At 37.9% G+C, this 26,864-nt stretch overlaps 1 protein-coding gene across 1 annotated transcript in view; it reads right to left on the bottom strand.

Moving 5' to 3' along the window:
- DSG2 (desmoglein 2) overlaps nt 1–25,532 on the bottom strand; it is a 35,626-nt gene extending 10,094 nt beyond the window's left edge. Inside the window, exons 1-10 of the mRNA XM_063077426.1 lie at nt 25,455–25,532; nt 23,251–23,385; nt 13,186–13,347; nt 12,912–13,056; nt 11,527–11,693; nt 9,489–9,626; nt 9,192–9,377; nt 4,921–5,186; nt 1,634–1,776; nt 1,108–1,335 (exon numbers count right to left, since the gene is read on the bottom strand). Of these exons, the coding sequence (XP_062933496.1) occupies nt 1,108–1,335; nt 1,634–1,776; nt 4,921–5,186; nt 9,192–9,377; nt 9,489–9,626; nt 11,527–11,693; nt 12,912–13,056; nt 13,186–13,347; nt 23,251–23,385; nt 25,455–25,532 (1,648 nt within the window). The remainder of the gene's footprint in view (nt 1–1,107; nt 1,336–1,633; nt 1,777–4,920; nt 5,187–9,191; nt 9,378–9,488; nt 9,627–11,526; nt 11,694–12,911; nt 13,057–13,185; nt 13,348–23,250; nt 23,386–25,454) is intronic.
- Between the last annotated feature and the right edge of the window lie 1,332 nt (nt 25,533–26,864).

The raw sequence follows: 26,864 nt of genomic DNA, 5'->3' as shown, positions 1-26,864 counted from the left end.
TTTTTAGGAACATTAGCCCTATTAGTGTGACAGCTTTGTAATTTTAACTTAGAAAGTGTCATTGTGCTACTGATTTGAATGTAATTATAGGTTGAATTTCACTACTTTGTTCAGTACTGGAATACTGAAGAGAAGTTCAGGTTCAATGTAATGTATTTATAAGTTAAATTTATTGAAATTTTAGAGTATTACGATCACAGGGAGATATTACTTGTTAATTCAGATCATTTAAACACATAAAGAAGGAAACAAATATACCAAATTTATAAATGAAGTTTGAAATGTTGAAGGTATTAAATTTGTGAACTGGACCTGTTACCCAAAGCCTCTTAAAATGACTGTAAACATTTATTAGACTTAAAATAACATAATAAACCTGCAAATTGAGAAAAACTTGGGCACTGCATTTGAAACTTTTCGGAATGAACACTAATTGTTTAAAACAAAATAGTCTTCTGGATAGAGTTCTCTGCATTCAAAACCACACTGAAGGACACCCAAAAGCTCACATCAACTAGTGGGAAATGTGCAAGATACGGGCATGTCCACTGGCATGACGGAGAGTTAGACAGACCTTTGTCATGCTGTCTCCATCATGTACTGCCTCTGTGACTTTGAACAAGTTAGTTAATTTGAGTTAAGCCAAGGTTTCCTGAGCTGTAACCAGGGAATAATGTTATGAAGTAAGAATTAAATATAATAATGCATAGAAAGGGCCAGCAGAGTGCCTGGGACATAGTAAGTGCTCAATAAATGTTATCTTAAATGGAATTATTGTTACCACCCTTCAAGATTTTTAGAAGGTGCCTACTGTGATTGTCACGCTTACACAGGCTTGGTATTCCTCACCTTATGAGACAAAACTACTTCAAGAGCTATCTGGAAAATACTCAGCTACCTTCAAGATATTTTCGATTATTTTTCTTCCCTCCACAGGCTTATTAAAGAGACTAAGATATTATGCCAGTAAATTCAGACCCTCATTTTATAAACTCCTTTAAAAGGAAATTTAATTTAGGAGAAGAAACATGACCGATATTATAAAGATTTTAGATATCAATCAGGCTTAATATTTAGATTTTAATGTGCTCCAATGACTTTGCTTACTTTCTCGGTGTATTATTTTCCATTGTTCTGCCATCCCGGGTGGTTCGTCAATGACAGAGAAACTGAAGGGCCCACTGTTTGGGTATCCGTCCAGGTCCTTTGCAGTAACGTTCACATACTGCACGTCATCACAGATATTCTGCACTGGGTTCACCAGTGTGGGACAATTGTCATTGATGTCTTCAACTGTGATAACGACGGTGCCAGTGATGGTCTTTCCAGGATCATCTTAAAAATAAGGAAGAAAAACTATGTACATTCTGATTGTATTGCTGACAACAGACACACTTTGAATTCTTTTTGCCAATCTGGTCAGGAGAAAGTACTACTTAAGACATTTCCTATCCTAGATGTGTTTCTTATTCAGACCAAGTAATGTCTTCCAATCTACCAAGTAAGTAGAAATGTGAAGGTTTGCCCATTGGAAAGATTAGGTTTTTATACATGATCAAAGCAAAGGTTTCTGATTCTGGAAGACAAAATCTAAATACATATAACCAAGACAAACATCTACTTAATAACTTACCTTCTGATATAGCCAACATCTTTACAGTGTATGTACCATTCTGGACATAACTGGATTCAAAATCAGGAATTTTTACAAATTTAATTTCAGATGTAACAGAATCCACAGAGACCCAGTTATCTGCATCTTCTAATTTTGTGTATCTGTTATAAAACAAACACCAAATTAATTTTGAATTCTGGATAAATTGGGAGTCTCTAAAACCTAGAACTCTCTCAAGCTAAATTTTTGCCTCGTTATATTTTTTCTTGATATAGGCATTTCTTTCGAATGTTTTAAATTTCTTAAAACCATCCTAAAAGCTGCTCCCTTTACTGCATTTCATACTTACATAGAACCTCCTTTATTCCTGTAACATACCCAAGGCATATAATCAAGGGTGATCGTCCTTAGCCTACCAACCCAGGACGTCTGTAAATCACTCTGCAGTCTATCTGACAGATTTTGATCTAGTCACCCTTAAATTTGGGGTAAACCTTTGGGAAATAACTTAGTCACCCAACAAGAACTGGTGGAGAAAAGTAATCTTACATTCTATTGTTTATTGGGGTATTATCAATATTTGAAAATATCAACTTTAAAAAATCAATGATTGCCTTAAATGGAAGTATCTAAATATTTTGGGATATTGTTGATTGTTAAAGAGCAATAACTTTTTTTCAGGTAGAACTGATTCAAAGTGAAAATAATGCTGATGAACTGATTAGTGTTTCCTCCCTTAAAGCAAGGAGAATAGTCACATGATGTTTTCAGAAATGTATGTAATTATTTCCATTGAATTTAATGTATAAGAATACAAATATATATATATATATATAACATATATATATATATAACATATATATATATATAACATATATATATATCTTGGCTCAATAAAATTGATAATTTATTTTCTATTAAGTGGCTGTTAGGCACACAGGAATAAGGGGGCTTATTTATAGCAATATTTATTTATAGTGCTTTTAAAAAAATTCCAATTTTACACTTGAACTAAATTTTCTGCCTCTTAATATTTCTACTGGTAAATGATAATATATTTAAATTTTCACAAGTATTTCTGAATTTCATGTCTGGAATTTTAAAGCTTGCACTCTATGCTATCAATGGTTTCCCACAATCATAATAAACACAGAGACTTCGTAATAAGGATTATACTTCACAATGAAATGTTTTGTGTGACCTTATTTAAGGAACTTTCTAGCTGTTCTTCTCTGTTGTGAAAATTAGACACCATTCAAAGTAGGATGCCAGCTCACATATTATAGCAAACATCTGTAAACTATTAATACATATGAATAATCAGTAAAACAGTAAGTTATGACAAAGTGAAGGGAATGATTCTTCTGTTGTCCTTATCAACATTTTCAAAATAACAAACACTAATTAGGTGAACACTGAAAAATAATTTAACTTAGCTGGGTCTCCTATTCCTTATCTGTAAAATAATAGGACTGAATTGGTCTTTAAGATCTTTTTCATCCTAAAGTTCTGGTAACCATATGCCAAAGAATAAAATAAAAACACTTTTGAGAAATAAAGAGGCATGGTTCATTATTCTTCCAGGCAGAACATATAGTCTTTTGATATATTCCATAGCCCCTAGAAAAATAGCAGCGAAAAGTAAATCATATGGTGGGAAACAGAAGTTTCAATAGACAGCACATATTACTGATATATAATGAATTAGAACATAAAAGCTTCTAAGCAGACAGCAGTGAGAAATTATCGTATAGAACATTCATCCTCAATTTTAGGGATTCAGTCAGGGACTGCCTTGTTAGGTACAGAGCTGTGAAAAGTAAAACTAGACACACAACTCAAGAGAAGCAGGGCTGGCTCCTGCAGGGAGGATGGGCAAGACAGGGCCACTAAGATACTGCAGAAAACACAGCAGAAGCTGTTTGTTGATATTATTTTAGAAAAAGGTTATTTAATCCTATTGGCTGATGGATTCCATTAGAATGAGATTCACTAAAAGGAAAGAGGTTATTGAAGAGCTTCCTCCACATTCCCATCTTGCTACAGCCCACTGTGCATCTAAATATAGGCACCGGCATGCAGGGATTGCTATGGTCTGAATCTTGGTGTCTCCTCAAAATTCATATGTTAGAACCTCATATCCAGTGTGACAGTATAAAGAGGTGGGGCCTTTGGGAAGAAGTTAAGTCATGAGGCCACCACCGTCATGAATGGAATTAGTGCCCTTATAAAAGAGGCTCCAGCGAGTTCCCTTGCCCCTTTGGCCATGTGATGACACAGTGCTCTACCTTTCTTGGAAGCAGACAGCAAACCTTTCCGGACACCAAATCTGCTAGCTAGTGCTTTGATCTTGAACTTCCCAGCTTCTAGAACTGAAAGCAATACATCTCTGTTGTTTATAAGTTACCCACTCTAAGGTATTTATGTTATAGAAGCACAAATAAGACTAAAAGATGTAAGAACATTGAAGCAACCAAGCAGTTCTGGCACTGAGCAGGAAGTCATAAAAGCTGTGTGTCTGGGGCAGCAGGTGGGGGTTCTTTAAATTTAACCAGAATAACTGTAAGTAGAGCTCCACAAATAATAGCTCCATAGAGAGGAGTCTTTCCATGGCATGGCTCTGAGATCTAAGATGTAAATTGACTTTGAAAATTTAGAGTATCATGCAAATCTAAGATATCACTAGAGTGAACACAATCCAGTTCCTTTCAGCACAATAGCAGCATCTAGTAGGTTCTCAATAAATGCATTCTAAGGCTATCACAATCAAGACAAACAATATAAAAGGTTGATCGAGCCCTGAAACAAATAGGTGTAAATGAAGATCAATTCCCAAGATTTATGTGCAAATATTGATTTATGCATATTAAAATTTATACACAACTATTTCTCTTAATCAAACTTGTGCAAAGTAGAACTTGTGGTAAATTTTATCTGCTACTTTCTTACCCTCCAGTATTCTGGGAAATTTTAAGGAAGTTTTTTAAAAGATTTAGACAGATTTTAGCAAGTTTTTTCTGAACCTTTCCTTTGTTGCTTTTCAGCATTCTCTAGCCAGCGCTGTTTCCGTGGTGAGGAACCCAGCCCCAACCTCACACACACGTGGTTGAGAAAAAGGGATTCTGGTCAAAATTCCTTCTTGTCTCTCAGTTACAGGCACAATTTCAGGAAATTGAATCCCCACCGACCTGTGGGGAACTATAATGCTGGGGTGTGAAGGAATGAAGTATTCAAATTTCATTACGATTTTGGAAAATAGTCATTTCAAGTAATTTTAAATGAGGAAATACATTCAGATCTCTTACTTGACGTGGGCTGGTTGTCCAGTGTCTTCATCAAAAGCTTGAAATTTTGCAATTACATTGTTTTGGCTGGATCTACTCATGCCCTCGCTAGCGCGAACTGAGATTGTGTTGCTTTTAAAATAAATGCCTTCTTTCACATCTTTCACCTTTATTTTGATGGGAATGGCTGTAGGCTTATATTTATTTCTAATTGACTTGTGAAAAGCTGCTTTATTAGTGACAAGGATACTGAAGTCAAGATTCTTCATTTCTTCGTAATCTACTTCCTAGAAAGGCAAAAATCAAAGGGAATTCTTTTAAAAGAGAAAACAACTTAATCACATATTAACATAACACACACCCACATATTTTTATACATGAGAAATAGCAGCACTGAGTATTCCAACTCCTATACTGACATGAAATAATTAAAAATTCCTGCTCAATATGGATATTCAAAAATGTTCAGGATGTCCACTAAGTATTCCCAATTTATTTGGTGAAAAGGGTTACCTAAGTAGTGAAAGCACTGCCAACCTGTCCCCCAATATAGATTTAGACTGCATGTTAAAAAACTGAGAAGTTCTAGAGTAAAGAAAAAACCCAGTGATTTCCAAATCTGTTTAAACAAAGAACCTACTCTCTCTTTTTAGCAGATCTATTAAGATCCGGTTTGTTATTAATTCCATAATAGATTAGCCTTCCTTCAAATAGTTCTTTGTGATATTTATAATGTCCATTTGATAAAATCAGGTTTTCACTGTATACACATTTTTTCCATTTTCTTTTTATAACATTTCAGCAGTATTCTACTGTGTAGATATAGTTAGCTTACTTGGCCATCCTAGTCTTAGGCATTTGGGCTATTTGCAATTTTTAAATATAACTAATACTGCTCTGAATATTTTTATGCTAATTATTTTTCCTCTGTTGACCTATATCCAATTACTAAAAGAATTACCTAGTCAAAATTCATTTAGGTCCTGATGTTTATTATTTCTAGTGTCCCTGGTCATAAGACTCAGTGACCATTTTTGCTTATTTCTTCAGTATAAAATTAAATAGATTACATATGTTTATATGAATTGTAACAAAGCTGTTCACTTGTTTTTTGGATGATTTAATTCTGAATTTCATTTTCCTCTCTGTAGGTTCTGGATGGATAACTTCTGCCCCTTTTAAAATATGGATCACTATGGTGTTGGAACAATGACACAACAGAAAATGACTAGAGAAAATACATTTTTGGGTTTGTAAAATCTTTGTGAAAGCTCTTTTAAGTGGCTCATGCTTATTTTGATGACATGGTGTATGCTGGATAAGAAAATCTTCCAGCCAGGTGTCATTAGTATTCAAAGGCTAAGACAATGCAAAAAAAAAAAAAAAAGGTAATTACTGGAGTCTTAAAAGTTGTTGTATAGTGTTTGTCATAAATAGCCATAATGCTCCACAGAGAATGAAAAAGTTTTCAGCATCATGAGCAATATATGAGGGTATCTATCTCCATTTTTTACAACTCTGTCAACATATCCTATCATTTCCATTTTTCCTATTTTTTTATAATAGCACTAAAGATTTTAAATTTGTTAGTTAGCAAAGGTGTAGATTTTTCTATTATGATGATTCACTATCCATATTTCCACATTTTAAAATATCTCTTCATCTCCTTTTTTTTGACAGCTTCATTGAAGTATAGTTTACACACAATAAAATTCACCCATTTTAAGTGTACAGCATGGTGATTTTTAGTATTTGCACTACAGTCTAGTTCTAGAACACTTCCATCACCCCAAGTTCCTTTATGTCTATCTGCAGTCAATCCCCACTCACACTCCCAGCCCCAAGCACACCCTGATCTGCTTTCTATCTCCATTGTTTTGCCTTTTCTAGAAATTTCACATAAATGGAATCATATAATACGTAGTAATTTGTATCCGGCTTCTTAGATACAGCATAATGTTTTTGTAGTTCATCAATGTTGTAGCATATATCTGTATTTCACTCCTTTTCATTGCTCAGTACCATTGTATGAATATACCTCATTTTATTTACCTATTCACCAACTGATGGACACTTGGATTGTTACCAGCTTCTGACTATTATGAATAATAGTACTATGAAGACTTGCATGCAAGCAAGCCTTTGTATAGACATGTTTTCATGTTTTTATTTTTCTTGGGTGGGGACCTAGTAATAAAATTGTTGGCTAACAGGCTAACTACTTTATGTTTAATTTTTTTTTAAAAAACTGCCAAACCGACTATATCATTTTACATTTCCACCAGCTATATGTATAAAGCTTCTAGTTTCTCTATATTCTTGCCAATACTTGGTGTTGTCAGTCTTTTTTGGTTGCTATGATCTGAATGTGTGTTTCTCTATAACATTCATATGGCAAAGTCATAACACCCAAGGTACTTATGTTAAGGTCTAGGGCCTTTGGGAGGCCTTAGAAGCCTTCGTGGATGGGACTAGTGCCTTTACTAAAGAGGTCTCAGGAAGCTTGTTGACCTGTTCTACCACTGAGGACACAGAAAGAAGGCACTGTGTATGAGCCAGAAAGCAGGCCCTCATTAGACAATGAATCTGCCAAGACAATGATCTTGGACTTCCTACCTCCAGACCTGTGAGAAATAAATTTGTTTATAAGCTACCAGTTTGTGGTATTTTGTTATAACAGTGCAAATGCACTAAGACGTTGATTTTAGCCATTCTAGTAGGTATGTAGTGGTAATTACTCCTGTGATTTTAATTCCTATGTTCCCTAATGACTAATGATGTTGGGCACCTTTTCATGTGCATATTTGCTGTTTGCATATTTTCTTTGTCTAACTTCCTTTCAATGGAATCTGATTACTGTTCTTATAATTTGGAAGCAATTTTTTATGTAACTGAGACAGCAAATTGGTAAATTTTCTCTATCTATTGCTTTCACTATAATTCTAATTTTACTATTTTTCATTCACACCTCTCTTGGTAGAAATAACTATATCCCTTTTTTGTGCTATCACAGTACAGTGCAAATAGCTCTATTCTAGCACCTCTGTCAATTATCACCATGTAACTGTTTCTTATGTGTGTTATTGGCTTTTTTATCTCAAGCATCTGGCATGGTTACACTATAAGTGACGACTAAAAATTATGCTTATTTCTATATAAGCAGATAAATTTATCTCTGATGACATTATTCATTTTTCCAATAATCATAAATTTTGTCTTCCCTTTAAACATGAGAGAATGTTATTCAATTTTCCTCTGCTTTTAAAAGGGTAGTTTAAATGCATAAAGTAGCCTATGGATAAGTGATGCCTACAATTATTACCATAAAACCTCAAGTTAATTATATTCTATTCTGTTATTCATTTCTATCACCATTATTCCTCTTACCACTTTTAGATTTTACCTCGTTTGTCACATATTAAGTTTTTGTAAAAATTTGGAAACTTCTAGAATCAATTTTTGTCTGTGTGTGACTTAAGGAAATAGTATTTTGAAAGCTGTAGCTTTGCATTTTATTTTAAAATCTGAAAGGCAATTCTAACATAAACCATTTAAAAATATATCGATATTATCTTTTACTTTATTTTGTTACATACAATTCCACCTTGTAATTTTTGTTTTAAGAGTTCCACAGAGATTGTGAGATCCAAACGTATATGACCCATATGCTTAATAAGACTATTTAATTCAATTTTTCATTCATTGATTCAAGTAGGCACAAACGATTAAACACTTTTGTTTCAAAATGTGACTCTCATACTACTTATATTAGAGTCCATAAGTGGATTTTTGTATATAAAGGCAACTTTCTGAGCCCCACCCAATCAGACTTTTTGATGATGGGGCCCAGGAATCTGAATTTCTGGCTTGTAGCTTTACTAGGTGACTCTTAGGCACACTTAAGTATCCATTTATCACAGCTTCTGTTTTTGATGTTATCAGTGAGGTGTGGCCTTACCATTAAGAGTAGATACAATAAGAAGTAGTAAGTAAGGAGATATTCGTGGTGTGAGAATGGGCTGCAAAAAGACCAGAAGTGTGCTGAGCAATAACCACACTGGTATCGTGCTGTCCAGCTAGGATTAGAGTCTCCTGATCTGAATTTGAACTGTAGTGTGACCACTTACCAACCATAGAACTTGCACAAACAGAGATGGCTCCTACCTCAAACAACTGTGGTGTGCCAGTTAATTGAGTGTAAAAGCACCTGTACGTATTTGGGGCTCAAAATATCTCAGATTCCCCTCCAGCACCAACTTGTCCCATCTCAGTTTTGAACACTCAGTACTTACCTTAATAAGGGTCAAAATCCCTTCATTAGTTTGGGGATCGGTTTCTATGCGGAAATAACCCCCTTCATTTCCTGATGCAAATGTAAAATTTGCTAGCCAGTTATCAGAACCTATTTCATCTGCGTCAGTTACTTGTATGCGCATAACTTCTACATTGGCTTGATTTTCTTCAACAGTTCCTTCATACTGCAAAACATGAACACATAATTTTTATTTTAATGTAACACAAATGATATATCTTTAGTTGGGACTAAAATATGAATTAATAGATACATCTATTATAAAAATAATACTTACCGATTCATTTTCCACTACAGGTATATTGTCATTGACATCCAAAATACTAATCTGAACTTGAGCTTGTTTTACTGGTTTATCTGTGATTTGTCCATTGCCATCTCTTGCTTCTACCGTCAAAGTATAGCTGTTATATTCCTGCAGAGCAAAGAAAAATATCCATCTGGGTGAAAATGAATCACTCCCGATCCGTCTTTCTGGTTTTAGTTCACTTTATCATTGGGAAATGAACCACAGTATATCTTATTCATAAATAAGTTTCACGAGCTTCTCTTATTTGCATGAAGATGCTATTTATTTGCAATCAGAGCTTTTGTAGGAAAAAAAAGCCCAGGAGAGTTGTTGATAGTTAAATTCTTAAATGTGTCATTGGTAATATTATTAGGAGATGATTCTCTCCTTAAAATAGTCTACACGAAGGAGCACTGTTCAAAATGTAGTTTATCCTATGCTGGAAGTGATGGCGGGACTGTAGGAATTGGTTCTTTCTGCCCTGTACTTCATTCTCAGCTAAAAGTTAAGCTAGGAAAACCTGGACTCAGGAAAACTCACCAGTGAAGGTGTAACTTGGTAAACTTTGTCCAGACATCTCCAGATATCATTCTTAGAGTTTGTGTTCTAGAGAATGACATCTCAGATGTCACTCAAAAGTGAATCCTTCCCTGTCATGTGGTCCCCTTCACATGACTCCATTCACTGTGGCTGGAGTCTAAGAAGGGGATGGGCAGTTGGTGCTGATGAACGGGGGTCCTGCGTGGGGCAGAACCACTCACTGAACAGCAGGGTGACCAGGACTCTGGAGCCAGCTGCCTGGGTTCCCATTCTGGCTTTGTCACTGACTGGCCATATTGCACTTAAACATAAAATCCCTTTGACCCTTGGTTTCCTTATGTGTAATATGGAAATAACAACTGGATCTGCCTCACAGGGTTTCTATGTGGTTTAAGTGGATTAATCCACGTCGGGCTTAAAATAGCACCTTGCACATGGTAAGCGCCGAATAAATGACAGTCATTATTGGCTAACCGTCCCATACTCCAGACAAAAGCTTTTTAAAAAATCACACTACTAATTAAAAGTAACACTTTTCCATTCTAATTATATGTGAAAAGGTACAGAGTAGAATTTTAGGAATAATCATATTGTTTAATTTTACAAAGACCCCAGCAGTAATGCTGGGCAAAATTCTTCCCATCTGAGCAGAGTTAAATGATTTTTCCAAGTAATATTAAACACAGTACACTTGGATGATGATTTATATTTGATGATGATACAGTGTTCCACGTCAAAATATTCATGTGTACCTCTTTTCTAATCTATCCCCCTTTTTATTTGAAATTTTCCCTTAGAGTTAGAAATAAAAAAGTGAGATATTTGCGAGAACAACTTTTCTAGAAAACCTACCTTAATTTTCCTCCAACTTGGGATTTACAATAATTCTCTCTTTTATAAGAATTTTTACTACCCTAACTAGGACGCCTGTCTCAACAGCCCTCCCCCACCCCACCCCCACCCCCCATATGCATTAGCAATGCAGGAGATCCTGACATTTCATCAGAGAACCACCAACTGAAGAACGTTGCCTTGACTGGAGAGGCCCTAGAATGGTGCTGTCCTCATGTAATTTTAAATTTTCCAATAGCCACATTTTAAAAAGTAAAAAAAAATAGGTGATAATAATTTTTATAACAGGTACATTTTATTGAACCCATGACACCTGAAATATTATCATTTCAACATGTAAAATCTTAAAGTGATATTTTACATTCTTTTCTTCATACTAAGTCTTCCAAATCTGGTTTATAGTTTACATATCTCAATAGGCAGACAGCACATCCCCATTTGGACTCATCACATTTCAAGTGCCCAATAGCCACATATAACCAATGGCTACCATACTGGACAGCACAGCAAGAACCATCCTATGAATAAGGAATATAGAACAAAATAAGAAAGAAAATAAAAATAAAGAAAGAGGAGAAAACTGGAAAGGAGAGTGGAGAGTTTAAACGGTGGCCAACATAAAATATTAGTTTACCTCTCTGTCCAAGGTAATACTGGTTGTGTAAATCTCTCCGGTATCTTTATTAAGGTAGAACACTGGAGGATAAGCAGGCTCCTGAGATACGATTCTATAGGAAATTTTAGAATTCATAGTATTGGGCTCATCTGCATCTGTTGCAGTAATTTTCATCACAAGTGTATCTGGCATTGGAAATAAAGGTGTCCAAGATGAAACTCAACTTTAAGCACACTTACATACGCTATTATTTTACTTATAATTTCAGCTTGTTCCAAAAAGAATTTCAGGTACTTATTAAAATCACGTAGAACTGACCACAATAAAAAAAATTTAACTGAAAAAATTAGCCTGAATGAAGTACAGAAACAGGAAAAACAAGATGAGGGCAACGGCTGAGATTAGGCTGAAGTCCTGAAAAAATGATTTAGGAGGGCCACAGATTTGTTTATAATAGTACTAGTAGCCAATACAAAGAACGAAGCACGGGCAGACACATGATCCTAATATTTATTGAGATTCAAACAAATTAGGAGAAGCACAACTATTCTTTATATTGTGATCCAAGAGAAATCTCTCCTGTGAATCCTCCTATAATGCACTGTATTAAATAATGTTGTCAATAAGCCTTACAGTAAAAATGTCATAGCAGCAAACTACAGCAACTGGCCCAGAGCCAACCAGCCACCTGTTTTTGTAAATAAAGTTTAACTGAAACACAGCCACATAGGGTTTGGCCTATGGCATCGTATGGCTGCAGCAGACTGAATGGCCCCCCAAAGTCACTGAAGCTTGGTCCCCACTATAACTGTTGAGGGTGCGAAATCCTATTATGGTGATTGAAAGGTAGGGTCTTGAAGAGGTAAATGGATTGTGAGGACCATGCTGTAGTGAATGGTTTAATGGTGATCATGGGTATGGTTCTGAGGGCTTTAAAAGGACAGTACATGAGGAGCTCTCTTTCTCTCTGCTCCGTCATATTTGCCATGTGAAACCCTGAGTCTTTGTAGTTGCCACCAGGACAAGGCTCTCACAAGATGTGTTACCTGGACTTTGGACTGCCCAGCCTCTGAAACTGCAAGCAATACATTTTGTTTTCTTACAAATTACCCCGTTCCAGGTATTTTGTTATAAGCAACAGAAACAGATTAATACAATGGCTATGGAGACCCTACCTGTCACATCAATCTATCATATATGTTCTGAAGGTAAAAAATATGGCATGTATGGCCCTTTGCACTTATCATAAGAAAAGCAGTTCTGAACCTAGAGCAACAGGTTTATCATTATTTGCCCTGTGGGTAATACTCAACTTCCATTAAGACGTGGGATTTACTGTTTATTTACACAATGGGGATAAAATGACTTTTGTGTTCATTCATAAAAAATGATAGGACTCTTACGTGCTGCACTCAACTCTTCAATAGACCCAACAAACACGTCCTGTGTAAACACTGGCTCATTGTCGTTGATATCAAGAACTTTAATGCGTAGTTCTAATGGTTTCTCCAGGTTGTTTCCTCTTTCATCGAAAGCATAACCTGTTAGCTGAAATTATGACATAAATAATAAATAAGTTTAAATTTTAGCTAAAGTAATTGAACTACCATAGTAGCAAAAAATAATAAATAACTATTACCAAAGAAAAACTACAAATAAATGTAAAATTGTTCTTACCAGAAAAAATGGTGTTTCTTCTCGATCGAGAATGCTGGTAATGTTCAACTCTCCAGTGTCTTTATTAAAGACAAATACACCAAAAGGTGGCTCTGTGATCCCTTTTCCAGTGTATTTATATGTAATTTTTAGTCCTCTTTCTTCTGCAATATCAGAATGTATCTAATGTAAAGATAAGAGAGGAAGGTCTCAAGTTAATCGCTATAATTTACATGTAAATATTTTCAATGGACAATTTCCCTCTGAAGTTGTGACAATGCTGACAGGAGGGAGGTGGCATAGCACAAGGGCTCACAGCACACGTGCTGGTGTCAGAGAACTTGGGTTCTAATCCTGTCTCAGCCACAAACTAGCTGCATGATACTGAGATAGTTCCTTAACCGCCATGTGCCTCAGTTTTCTTATCTGTAAAATGGAGTTCATACTGCTTATCTCTTAGGATTGTTGTGAAATAAGAAATAGTTGGGGTACATCTCAGTGGAGAAGAGAGAAGATTTTAAATCTAGCACATAACATAAAAACTGCTGAGTCAAAATCACCTTCATAATCTATCCAAACATCTAGAAAGTATGAATAAGGCATCTTTACACAGAAGGATTAGGATTAGGGTTTCAAGATGGCGGCGGCTGCGGCGGCTGGCGCGGAGTAGCTGAGGTGGAAAAGGTGGCCACTGGGCCTCAGGCAGCCGGGAAACTTGTGGACCTTCCTCTGGCCATCTCTTAAGGGAGGACTGCTGCTGCTGGCCGGTCGTGGGGGCTCAACGCCACTTTGCCCCCGGCAGGAGAGGCTGCCTCATTTACAGGCAACAGCTTTGAAGTGTGGAGCAGGAAAAGAACTGATTCTTAGCTGCAAAAGTGAGTCTTGAAACAGGGAACACGGCGCCAGGGCTGCTGTGGATGCAGCCAGGATCCCGGAGACCGGGGCCGCGCTGAAGAAGGCGGCCAGCTGCCCTATTCAGGATTCGAGGTTTCAGGCCGGCATTAAAGAAGATTCCTGGGAGCGCCCGAGCGGCGCCGCGACTGAACAGCCCGAGGCGGCAGCGCCGAGAACACGGAAGGCAACAAACCAGAGACAGAGCGAGCGCCCGACCTGGCACAGCACTGTGAGTGATCCCTGGCACAGCTCTGTTCGGGGGGGTGGATGCCCACGCGGCTTCCGCCTGCACCACCAGGCCACTCATTGCCCCGGTGCTGCCTCCATTTTCCCAGGTGCGGGCAGCTCCGCCCTGCTCGGCCATCACTGAGCCCATTTGCTTGGCCTGGCGCGGGGCTTTCCGGGCCCTGCGGGCCGACCTCCTCTCCCACTCCCTCCGCGGTTCTCTGGCAGGGCTGTGGGTGTGGGGCGTCCCGACCAGTTTTGCGAGGGCTAGGAAGTACGGGCGGGCCGACTGTCACTCCACCACACCCTGGACTCCGCCCCGGTAAACTTCCTGTTACTGGGAGGCAGATACCATCTCTGCGACCACCAGTTTGGAAAAAAGCCTAACGAATTTCTGGTTGGGAATAGTGTGGTAGGAGAGTTCCCAGGTCCGCTTGAACCTGCCGGAGAGCAGGCTGCAGGCGGGCACTAGACTCGGTTTATACCGGGGGGATACAAAGGTGAACAAGACCCGAGAAAGATCTACACAGTGCTACAAAGGCACCCAGAGAGACCGGTCGTCTGTGCCTAGCAGAAACCTGGTGGACTTCCTGGGCGAGGCGATGCTGAGCAGGGTCTTGAAGGCCCAGCTGATAGACGAGGGGTGCAGAACACACGCCCCAGCCCAGCACAGTGTGCACAGAGGGGGGAGACGTGCGGCCAGGGAGGCGGAGACTCGACAGGAACCACACACCCGGTGGGGTCGCCACTGCACGATCTAACAGCCTGGGCCAGAGCACACGGAACGGGGAGAAGTCCTGTACAGAAAGTGAAAGCTCAACAGAGATCACACACCCTGTGGTACGTGATCCACCAGCCCAGCAGAGTCCAAGCTGACCAGAAAGGTGGCTCCCCGGAGAAGCCCAAGACCCGAGGCAACCACACTCACAAGGCACTAGAGGCCAACTGAGCAGTCACGGAGGGAGCCATACCCATACGAAATTGGCAACCACAGCAACATCCTAGTTAGTCATTAGTCTCAAACCGGTGGACTGTGAAACCCCCTGCCACAATGAATAAACACCAAAAAAAAGACACCAGAAATACAAAAAATCAAGAAAGTACACCACCAAAAGTTAATAAATCTCATACTCTAGATCCTATAGAACAAGAAGCCCTTGAAATAACTGACAAGGAATTTCGAGTGATAATTCTAAGGAAACTGAATGAGATACAAGAAAACTCAGCTAGACATCATGATGAAATGAGGAAAAGTATACAGGATCTGAAAGAGGAAATATACAAGGAAATCAATTTCCTGAAAAAAAATGTAGCAGAACTTGCTGAACTGAAGAAATTATTCAGCGAAATAAAAAACACAACGGAGAGTTTAACCAGCAGGCTTGTCGAAGTTGAAGAGAGAACCTCTGAACTTGAAGATGGGCTGTTTGAAATAACACAAGCAGACAAAAAGAAAGAGAAAAGAATCAAGGACATGGAAGAAAATCTGAGAGAGATATCAGACAACCTCAAGCGCTCAAATATCCGAGTCATGGGTATTCCAGAAGGGGAGGAAAATGGAGATTCCATTGAAAACATATTCAACAAAATAGTGGCAGAAAACTTCCCAGGTATAGGAAAAATCACTGATCTTCAGATCCAGGAAGCTCAACGATCTCCAAACGTATTCAACCCAAAAAGGCCTTCTCCAAGACATGTCATAGTCAAATTGGCAAAACTCAGAGACAAAGAGAGAATCTTAAAAGCTGCAAGAGAGAAGCGTCAAATCACCTATAAGGGAGCCCCAATCAGGTTAACATCAGACTTTTCATCACAAACCCTAAAAGCTAGAAAGGAATGGGATGATATTTTCAAAATACTAAAAGACAAAGATTGCCAGCCAAGAATACTCTACCCTGCAAGGCTATCCTTCCGAAATGAGGGGCAAATAGTATATTTCTCAGACAAACAAAAACTGCGGGAGTTCACTACCACAAGACCACCCTTACAAGAAATCCTGAAGGGAGTACTGGGTTTGGTTCCTGAAAAATAACTACCACTGCCATAAAAACCCAAGAAAAATCTAAACCCGCTAGTACAATAAAAATGGCATTCATGAAGAGAAAACAAGCTAACAAAAACACTATCTACAACCTAAGGAACCAACAAACAAAGAAACCAAACAGTAAATCAGAAAGCAAGGAACAAAAGACACCTAAGACAACCAAACAACCAATAAAATGCTAGGAATAAATCAACACCTTTCAATAACAACTCTTAATGTTAAAGGCTTAAATTCCCCAATTAAAAGACACAGACTGGCTGACTGGATCAAAAAGCAGGACCCAACTATATGCTGCCTACAAGAGACCCACCTCACCCATAAAGATTCACACAGACTAAGAGTGAAAGGATGGAAAAAGATTTACCATGCAAACAGAAAAGAAAAACGAGCTGGAGTGGCTATTCTTATATCTGACAAAATAGACTTTAAACTAAAAACCATAAAAAGAGACAATGAGGGACACTACTTAATGATAAAAGGACTGATCCATCAAGAAGACATAACAATCATAAATATGTACGCACCCAATGTTGGAGCAGCCAGATTTATAAAACAAACTCTATTAGACCTAAAGAAGGAAATAGACACTAATACCATAATAGCAGGGGACCTGAACACTCCACTGTCAATATTAGACAGATCATCTAGGCAAAGAATCAGTAGAGAAACACAAGATCTAAACAAGACTCTAGACCAATTGGAATTGGCAGATATCTACAGAACATTCCACCCAACAACCTCAGAATATTCATTCTTCTCATCAGCACATGGATCATTCTCCAGGATAGATCACATATTAGGTCACAAATCAAGTCTCAATAAATTCAAAAAAATTGCAATTATCCCATGTATCTTCTCAGACCACAATGGATTAAAACTAGAAATTAATAACAAACAAAACTCTGGAAACTATACAAACACATGGAAATTAAACAGCATTCTACTTAATGACATATGGGTCCAAGAAGAAATCAAGCAGGAAATCAAAAAGTTTATTGAAACTAATGAAAACAATGATACATCATACCAAAACCTGTGGGATACTGCAAAAGCAGTATTGAGGGGAAAATTTATTGCATTAAATGCTCACTTCAGAAGAATGGAAAGATGGCAAGTGAACAACCTAACACTTCACCTTAAAGAACTAGAAAAACAAGAACAATCCAATCCTAAAGTTAGCAGACGGAAAGAAATCATTAAGATCAGAGCAGAACTGAATGAAATTGAAAACCAAAAAACAATTCAAAAGATCAACGAATCAAAAAGTTGGTTTTTTGAAAAGATAAATAAAATTGACAAACCATTAGCATGGCTAACAAAAAAAAAGAAGAGAGAAGACTCAAATAACAAAAATTAGAAATGAAAAAGGCGATATTACAACTGATTCATCTGAAATACAAGGAATCATTCGAGACTACTATAAACAACTATACGCCAACAAATTTGAAAATCTGGAGGAAATGGATAAATTTCTGGACACACACAAGCTCCCAAAACTGAACCGTGAAGACGTAGAAAATTTGAACAGACCAATAACAATAAAGGAGATTGAAGCTGTTATCAGAAGGCTCCCAACAAAGAAAAGCCCAGGATCAGATGGATTCACAGCAGAATTTTACCAAACATTCAAAGAGGAATTGACACCGATTCTTTACAAACTCTTCCAAAAGATTGAAACGGACGCAAATCTCCCAAACTCATTCTATGAAGCAAACATCATCCTGATACCAAAACCAGGTAAAGATATAACCAAAAAAGAAAACTACAGGCCGATATCCTTGATGAATATAGATGCAAAAATCCTCACTAAAATACTAGCAAACAGAATACAGCAACACATACGAAAAATTATTCATCACGATCAAGTGGGATTCATCCCAGGGATGCAAGGTTGGTTCAACATACGCAAATCAATAAATGTGATACACCATATTAATAAACTCAAACACAAGGACCATATGATCATCTCTATAGACGCTGAAAAAGCATTTGATAAAGTTCAGCACTCATTCATGACAAAGACCCTCTATAAGTTAGGTATAGAGGGAAAGTATCTCAACATAATTAAAGCCATATATGCCAAACCCACTGCCAATATCATCCTGAATGGGGAAAAGCTGAAAGCTTTTCCTTTAAGAACAGGCACTAGACAAGGATGCCCACTCTCACCACTCCTATTCAACATAGTGTTGGAAGTACTAGCCAGAGCAATCAGAGAAGAGAAGGAAATAAAGGGCATCCAGATTGGAAAAGATGAAGTCAAACTGTCCCTGTTTGCAGATGACATGATCCTATATATCAAACAGCCTAAAACCTCTACAAAAAAACTGTTGGAATTGATAAATGATTTCAGCACAGTAGCAGGATACAAAATCAACACACAAAAATCAGTAGCATTTCTTTTCTCCAATAGTGAACATGCAGAAGGAGAAATCAAGAAAGCCTGCCCATTTACAATAGCCACCAAAAAAATAAAATACTTAGGAATTGAGTTAACCAAGGAGGTGAAAAATCTCTATAATGAGAACTACAAACCACTGCTGAGAGAAATTAGAGAGGATACAAGAAGATGGAAAGATATTCCATGCTCTTGGATTGGAAGAATCAACATAGTGAAAATGTCCATACTACCCAAAGTGATATACAAATTCAATGCAATCCCCATCAAAATTCCAAAGACATTTTTCTCAGAAATGGAAAAAACTATTCAGACATTTATATGGAACAATAAAAGACCACGGATAGCCAAAGCAATGCTCAGCAAAAAAAATAAAGCTGGAGGCATAACACTACCTGACTTTAAGCTATACTACAAAGCTATAATAACCAAAACGGTATGGTACTGGCATAAAAACAGACACACTGACCAATGGAATAGAATAGAGAATCCAGAAATCAACCCACACACTTACTGCCATCTGATCTTTGACAAAGGCACCAAGCCTATTCACTGGGGAAGGGACTGCCTCTTCAGCAAGTGGTGCTGGGAAAACTGGATATCGATATGCAGGAGAATGAAACTAGATCCATACCTCTCACCGTATACTAAAATCAACTCAAAATGGATTAAGGATTTAAATATACACCCTGAGACAATAAAACTTCTTAAAGAAAACATAGGGGAAACACTTCAGGAAATAGGACTGGGCACAGACTTCATGAATACGACCCCAAAAGCACGGGCAACCAAAGGAAAAATAAACAAATGGAATTATATCAAACTAAAAAGCTTCTGCACAGCAAAAGAAACAATTAAAAGAGTTAAAAGACAACCAACAGAGTGGGAGAAAATATTTGCAAAATATACATCTGACAAAGGATTAATATCCAGAATATATAAGGAACTCAAACAACTTTACAAGAAGAAAACAAGCAACCCAATTAAAAAATGGGCAAAAGAGCTAAGTAGGCATTTCTCTAAGGAAGATATCCAAATGGCCAACAGACATATGAAAAGATGCTCAACATCACTCAGCATCCGGGAAATGCAAATAAAAACCACATTGAGATACCATCTAACCCCAGTTAGGATGGCTAAAATCCAAAAGACTATGAACGATAAATGCTGGCGAGGCTGCGGAGAAAAAGGAACTCTCATACATTGTTGGTGGGACTGCAAAATGGTGCAGCCTCTATGGAAAATGGTATGGAGGTTCCTTAAACAATTGCAAATAGATCTACCATACGACCCAGCCATCCCACTGCTGGGAATATACCCAGAGGAATGGAAATCATCAAGTCGAAGGTATACCTGTTCCCCAATGTTCATCGCAGCACTCTTTACAATAGCCAAGAGTTGGAACCAGCCCAAATGCCCATCATCAGATGAGTGGATACGGAAAATGTGGTACATCTACACAATGGAATACTACTCAGCTATAAAAACGAATGAAATACTGCCATTTGCAACAACATGGATGGACCTTGAGAGAATTATATTAAGTGAAACAAGTCAGGCACAGAAAGAGAAATACCACATGTTCTCACTTATTGGAGGGAGCTAAAAATTAATATATAAATTCACACACACACACATACACACACAAACCGGGGGGGGGGGGAAGAAGATATAACAACAACAATTATTTGAAGTTGATACAACAAGCAAACAGAAAGGACATTGTTGGGGGGGAGGGGGGAGGGAGAAGGGAGGGAGGTTTTGGTGATGGGGAGCATTAATCAGCTACAATGTATATCGACAAAATAAAATTTAAAAAAAAAAAAAAAAAAAAAAAAAAAAATACACAGAAGGATTAAAACAGTCAAGTGCCTTCCCTCCTTGGAATGCTTCAGCAAATTAATAATGTTCTCAAGCTGCTGGTTTTCTGTAGTTTCCATCTTTATCTCCTCTATAAGCAATTTTATTCATGTCGCTAATTCTTTACCAGAAAATGTTTCTCTGTGGCCCCTGACTGGTTGCTCAATTTCTTCCTTCAGGCATCACTGAAACCATCCCCACCTACCTGCCTGGCCAGTTTTTTGACCTGAAACTTCAGGATTAGTTACACAGACTTCTCATAGGTTTCCCAACATGCACTGGGTCTGGAGTTGCTGCTGAGAAAAACCAAGAAAACAGCAGGTGGGCCTCCAACCTCCTGCTTTACCAGCTCTGCTCCTGGAGTGGCATGGTAAATCTGGAGCAGTCACATGATTACTTTTCACTGAGTGTCTGTCTGTACGTCTCTGTGCTTCTTTTTTTTGTCAAGTGTGTGCATCTACACATACACTTATGTATATATGCACATGATATATATTTATATATATATACATTGTAGTATTTATAAAGAATACTCTAGATCTTTATGTACTGATGATATGTATTATATAATCCTTACGTTAGAAATAAAACAAAAATTGTGTGTGAACAAAACTGTTGGTCCAGTATATACCTATGCGTGCAAGTATGAGTATGTAAGCATAACTGTGCATATGCATTTCATAAAGCCTGGAAGACACTAAACTGTTGACAGTACCACCTCTATGTAGGGAATTTGGAAAGTTGGAAAAATTTAAGAAGATCTTTTCCTTTTTTATGTAAATTTTACTCTTAGCAACATGTATAATTGAAATTAGGGAAGAATAGCTAACACTTAGATTAAACGTCTCTAAATCAATGCACTTTAGAAAAACCTATTGAAAGATTGTATGAATGACTCACATATCTCAAAAAAGCAACCCAATACAAAGCAAAAATCTCTGTTGCTTGTATACATACTATTATGTAAAGCCATACTTAAAAAGTCTGGGTTTTAGAAGGTTTTTATGAGAACAATGTGTTGCTAGAAAAAAGAAACTGTCGTCTTCTTTTCTGTAGCTGTAATTTCTCTTACAGGACTTTTCTCATATGATTTTATGAGGTTGGAAAGATGAAGGTAAAACTTGGACATGAACATGTATTCATTCACACAAATGTGCAGTGTTCCCCTTCTGCCATTGGCATTGTTCAGGAGGGCACAGGACATGGGCTGTGAGCCCTATGGACCAAGCCCTGCCCTCCTGAAGCTTACACTCTACTGAGAGAGACAGACAAAAAGCAAGCCATGTAGGTCATAATGTCAAACAACGGAACATGCTGTAAACCAAACTGAGACAGGATAAGAGGGTAGAAAGGGGGGTGAGGCAGGGAGATGGAGGTGACACTGGATCAGAGGCTTATGATGTGACACACTGCAAATGTGTGCGGGGAGAGGATTCCAGGCAAAGGGTGGGAGGCCGGAATGAGCTTGTCATCAGTTTAAGGGATGGAACAGGGAAGGGCATGGGAAGTGATAGGAGCCAAGGTCAGAGGGGAGGCCAAGGCCAACAAATCACACGGGTTCTTGCAGACCAGGGTAGGGAGGTTATTTCCTCTACTGGCACTGGAAGCTACTGAAAGGGTCTCTCACTAGGGGGTGAACATGCTTTGCTGTGTCTTTTCATAAGTTTGCTCTGGCTATTCTCTGGAGAATGGACTCTGTGTGTTGGGGAGGGGCTGGCAAGAGTGAAAGCAGGCAGACAAGGTGCAGGGCTCCTATGGTGACGCAAGCCAGAGATGACCATGACATGGACTAGGGGAATGACAGTGGATAGAAGAGAAGTCAGCAGGCTTGAAATATATGTTGGGAGTAGAACTGATAGTACTTGCTACACTTTTGGCTTGAAAAACTGGAGAGAATTACAGTGCCATTTACAGAAATGGGTAGAACTTATGGAAAGCAACTTTAAGGAGAAAAACCAAAGGTTCAGGTTTGAGATACATATGAGCAGGACTGCTACATAATTTATCAAAAAATTAGACACTCTGAGGGTAAAAAGGGAGCTATTAAACACTAAGCCAGGACAATAATAAGCATAAACCAGAGCTGTCCCAGGCAAACAAGGATGTGTGGTGACCCTACCTATTCGAAATTAGTTTTCATTTTGAAAACTACTTTTTATAATAACATCCTCTTTTGAGTATTGTTAACACTCTGTGTTAAACAAAGATTAAACTAATGCCAGATCTTTTAACTCCTCGTTTAATAAAACGCAAAGTCATATATATTTTTGCCAATGATGTTGCATCTTCCAGAATGGAAAAGAGGATCCTAAAGTTGGCACTTTCTGCTAAAATACATTGTGAATATTAAAATATTCAGTAAGTACATTATACAATTTTCCTTAAAATTTAAAATGAACATAAAAGTCTTCACAGCATATATATATTTTAAATTTCACAGTCTGAATAATCCTTGCTGCTATATATATTTCAGTGTGTATACAACCAAGACTGGAAAATGCAAATGGTACAGACATACAAAGTAAATAAAGAACAAAATGTACTGTGAGTGTCTCCCTCATTCTCCTCTAATCTCACTCCCAAAAGATAATTACGGTGATGGTTTCTTGCTCTCACATCATATTTTAATCATAAACATATATTTCACATTTCTCTTAGAAGGTACCTTGGCAATTGGATTCTTTTTGGACAGATCCTCTCCTTCTCGAAGAGCCACGGGGGCAGTGATCCAGGCCCGCTTTTGTCGCACTAAGTGGGTACGTTTAGGAAGCAGCTTATTTTCATTTCTTGTGTTTAAGACCTACGAGAGTAAAATATTGCCAAAAATTATTACATATCACATAACATTAGTATGGTATTCTATAATTACTAAACTTTAAAGAAAGGTGCAATTAAGTAATGATTTGTATTTTTTAACAGGCTTCATTTTTTTTTTTTTTGGCAGCTGGCTAGTCCAGGGATCTGAACCCTTGACCTTGGCGTTACAAGACGGTGCTCTAAACAACTGAGCTACTCGGCCAGCCCTTAACAGGTTTCATTTTCAAAGAGGAAATGCATACATTCTAGCGAACTTTATAGGCATTCAAGAGATTGTCTTCAAACTGGCAGCCCAGTAGGGTTTTGTTTTTAACAATAAGAGAAGACACTTCCCAGAGTGAGGAATTCAAAAGGCTAGACAGTAATTTAACGGTCTTACAATCTGGCAAATTAAAAGTAGACTATGTCGAAACTTTTTTCTTACTAACTGAAAATAAAGTTTCCCTTTTCTGTGGTGGTTTATGGTTTAAAAATAAATTAATAAATGTCTTAAGACTACATCTTAGTAACCTGTTGATATAAATTTGACTAACACTACTGCAACTGCCAATTAATGAATTTGTTTTCAGGATTGGATCAAGGATTAAATTTCCTATCTCTTGTTTTCAGAATCTTTGATTGATAACTATTCTATAAATTTTCAGTTGGATTTTATAGGAAAATACATATTTTATCCAAGAAAAATTTCACTACAGCTGACTTAGTATCTTAAGATCAGAAATGATTATTATACTAGATTTATTTTATCATTTTACTAATTTTGTTGCTCTATGTAAAACTTTTTTTAAATTTTAAAATATTTACACTGGCTATTACTAGGTCATTCTTTTTTGTTTTTATTTAAAAAAAACTTTCTATAACTTACAAAAATTTAAATCATATAAGAAAACTTTACAAATGATAACATTAAAATTTATGATGTAAAAATATAAAACTTCCTTCTACTTTTCCATTCATACTTCACAGCTTGTTCACTGTTAATGCTTGATGATAATCTTTTACGACGTTTTCTTTTGACTATGCAGGACTATAGTCCATTTATAACTATAAATGGACTTATACTATATATCTGCTATAGTTTATTTTTTTGCTCGTTTTTCGTTTTGTTTCTTTTTGGCAGCTGGTCAGTACAGGGATCTGAACCCTTGACCTTGTTAGCAGCACAATGCTCTCCGAAGTGAGCTAACCAGCCAGCTGCTGCTATGGTTTAGATGTGGTCTGTTCCTAGCAAAACTCGTGTTGAAACTGGATTCCCAATGTGGCACTGTTGGGAGGAGGGGCCTCATGGGAGATGTTTGGATCATGGGGGCAGATCTCTTGTGAATAAATTAATGGCATCTCTCTTGTAGGAGTGAGTTCTTGCTCTCATGGGACTGGATTAGTTATGGCCAGAGTCCGAGTGGGTTGTTCCTTTTCCTGTATGGTCTCTTTGCAGGTATCCATTCCCCTTTAGTTCTCCACCACGAGCTGAAGCAGGATGAGACCCTCACCAGATGGGCTGCCTGATCTTAGACTTTCTAGTTAACAGAATTGTAAGCCAAATACACCTCTTTTTTTTTTTGTCTTTTTCGTGACCGGCACTCAGCCAGTGAGTGCACCGGCCATTCCCATATAGGATCCGAACTGTGGCGGGAGCGTCGCCGCACTCCCAGCACCGCATTCTCCCGAGTGTGCCACGGGCTCGGCCCATACACCTCTTTTTTTTTTTTTTTTTTTTAATAAATTACCCAGCCTCAGGTATTCTGTTAACAGCAACACTAAATGGACTATGACAACTCTTTCTGCTCCTTGATTTTTCATTCATCACCTCATCGTGGGCAATCTTCCCTGTACCATAAGTTATTTTATCATTCCCCTACTGGTAGATATTTAGATTGTCAAAACATGCTGCTTTGAACATCCCTGGATACATGTTCCTCTGCCCTTGTTGGAATGGGAACAACACAGTCTAAGGCAACGTGCATTTTTAATCTGGTAAAGCACAGCCAAACTGTCTGCCATGAAATTAAGCCTCTGAGTTTAAAAGACAGAAATAATTCCCTTGCTTCTTACCTCTAAGTGAAGTCCATTTCCAAGGTTAAAGCAGATCTGTAAAATAAAATTATTTATTTGATTTAATATATCACTCATTTCAGTTTAAAAACATTATTAGGGAATAACCTACCACCTTGGATTTTAGACACATTAAAAAAAAAAAAATAGTCAAAGCACCACTACTACCTTTGTCAAAAGGAAACGAATTTTAAGTTTCCACTTTGCTTTCCCCCAATGACCAGGAACAGAGGGAGGAATCTACACTGTCCTTCATCTACACTAAAAAACTATCTTAAAAAACAGAAAAAATAATCTGCCTCCTGAATCTTAGCCATTCACTGATCCTTTCCTCCCCACCCTATGGTTTTCATTTCATGTTCTCAGGACCCACTTACCTTTCCTCAAGGCCATTAGTATGTGAGGTGCCTCCCCAGCTAACAAACTCCATCATCCCTGTGGGGGGGGACACACACACACACACACACACACACACACACACACACACACACACACACACACACACACACACACACGACTGCACATATTGTGACTTCTCAGTTCCACCAACTCTTCTCTTTGATTCTTCACAGGCACTGCCACACTTTGGACTTCATCACTGCACTGTACTTTCCAAATAGTTATGTTTATTCTAAAATCTGCCCAACAACTTCTCCTGCTCTTGAATTTTGCTGCACTTTCTTTAGTTCATAGTTCACTAATCTCCTATTAGCTTCACTTTTCTCTTGGCTTAACTAAACCAGCACTTAGTAATATGGTAGTCAAATGTGACTATTTAGATTTAAACTTGAAGATAATTCTACCAGAAAGTGCCAGTGGACTATTGCCAGACATTCTAAAGATGTTGTCATTGATAGCCAGGGAGCCTTCATTTTCTCGACCCTCTTATATTTCTGCCTCACCTTCCCCCCAACTCTGTAAACCTATTATTGATTCTGACCCTTTATTGGCAATATTGCTGGAGAAGGCCACAATGGCTGAATGGATCCCTCACCCATTCATGCCCTATAATAACTACTCCTTCCACAGGAGTGGTGGCTCCTTTCTAGGGTGACCATATGTTTACATTTGCTGCGCAAATTACAGGTTGACACCTGTTGTACAGGCATCCCATCCCTTAGCATCCCGTTTATCCTCAAAAGTGTGCTCGGACTATAAATTAAAGTCACCTTGTTTTTGTCTCACTCTTACTGTATTCCTAAAACAGGCACTCCAGGTTTCAGGAGGTGACCCATTCACCTCTGTACCCACTCACTCTTGTGAGATGACCCCACATTTTATTTGCTGGAGACTGTATCTTCAGCCATCTCTCCTTCCCTTCTCTCCCCAGGGAAGAGGTACCTGACTCCTTTCCAAGGTTAACCACCATCTGTGCTGCTTTCAACACTTCTTCTTGTTCCTCCCCAGTTA

The sequence above is a fragment of the Cynocephalus volans genome, chromosome 13 (genome assembly GCF_027409185.1).
Source record: "Cynocephalus volans isolate mCynVol1 chromosome 13, mCynVol1.pri, whole genome shotgun sequence".
Taxonomy (NCBI): domain Eukaryota; kingdom Metazoa; phylum Chordata; class Mammalia; order Dermoptera; family Cynocephalidae; genus Cynocephalus; species Cynocephalus volans.
This window is presented reverse-complemented; position numbering and strand designations above follow the sequence as displayed.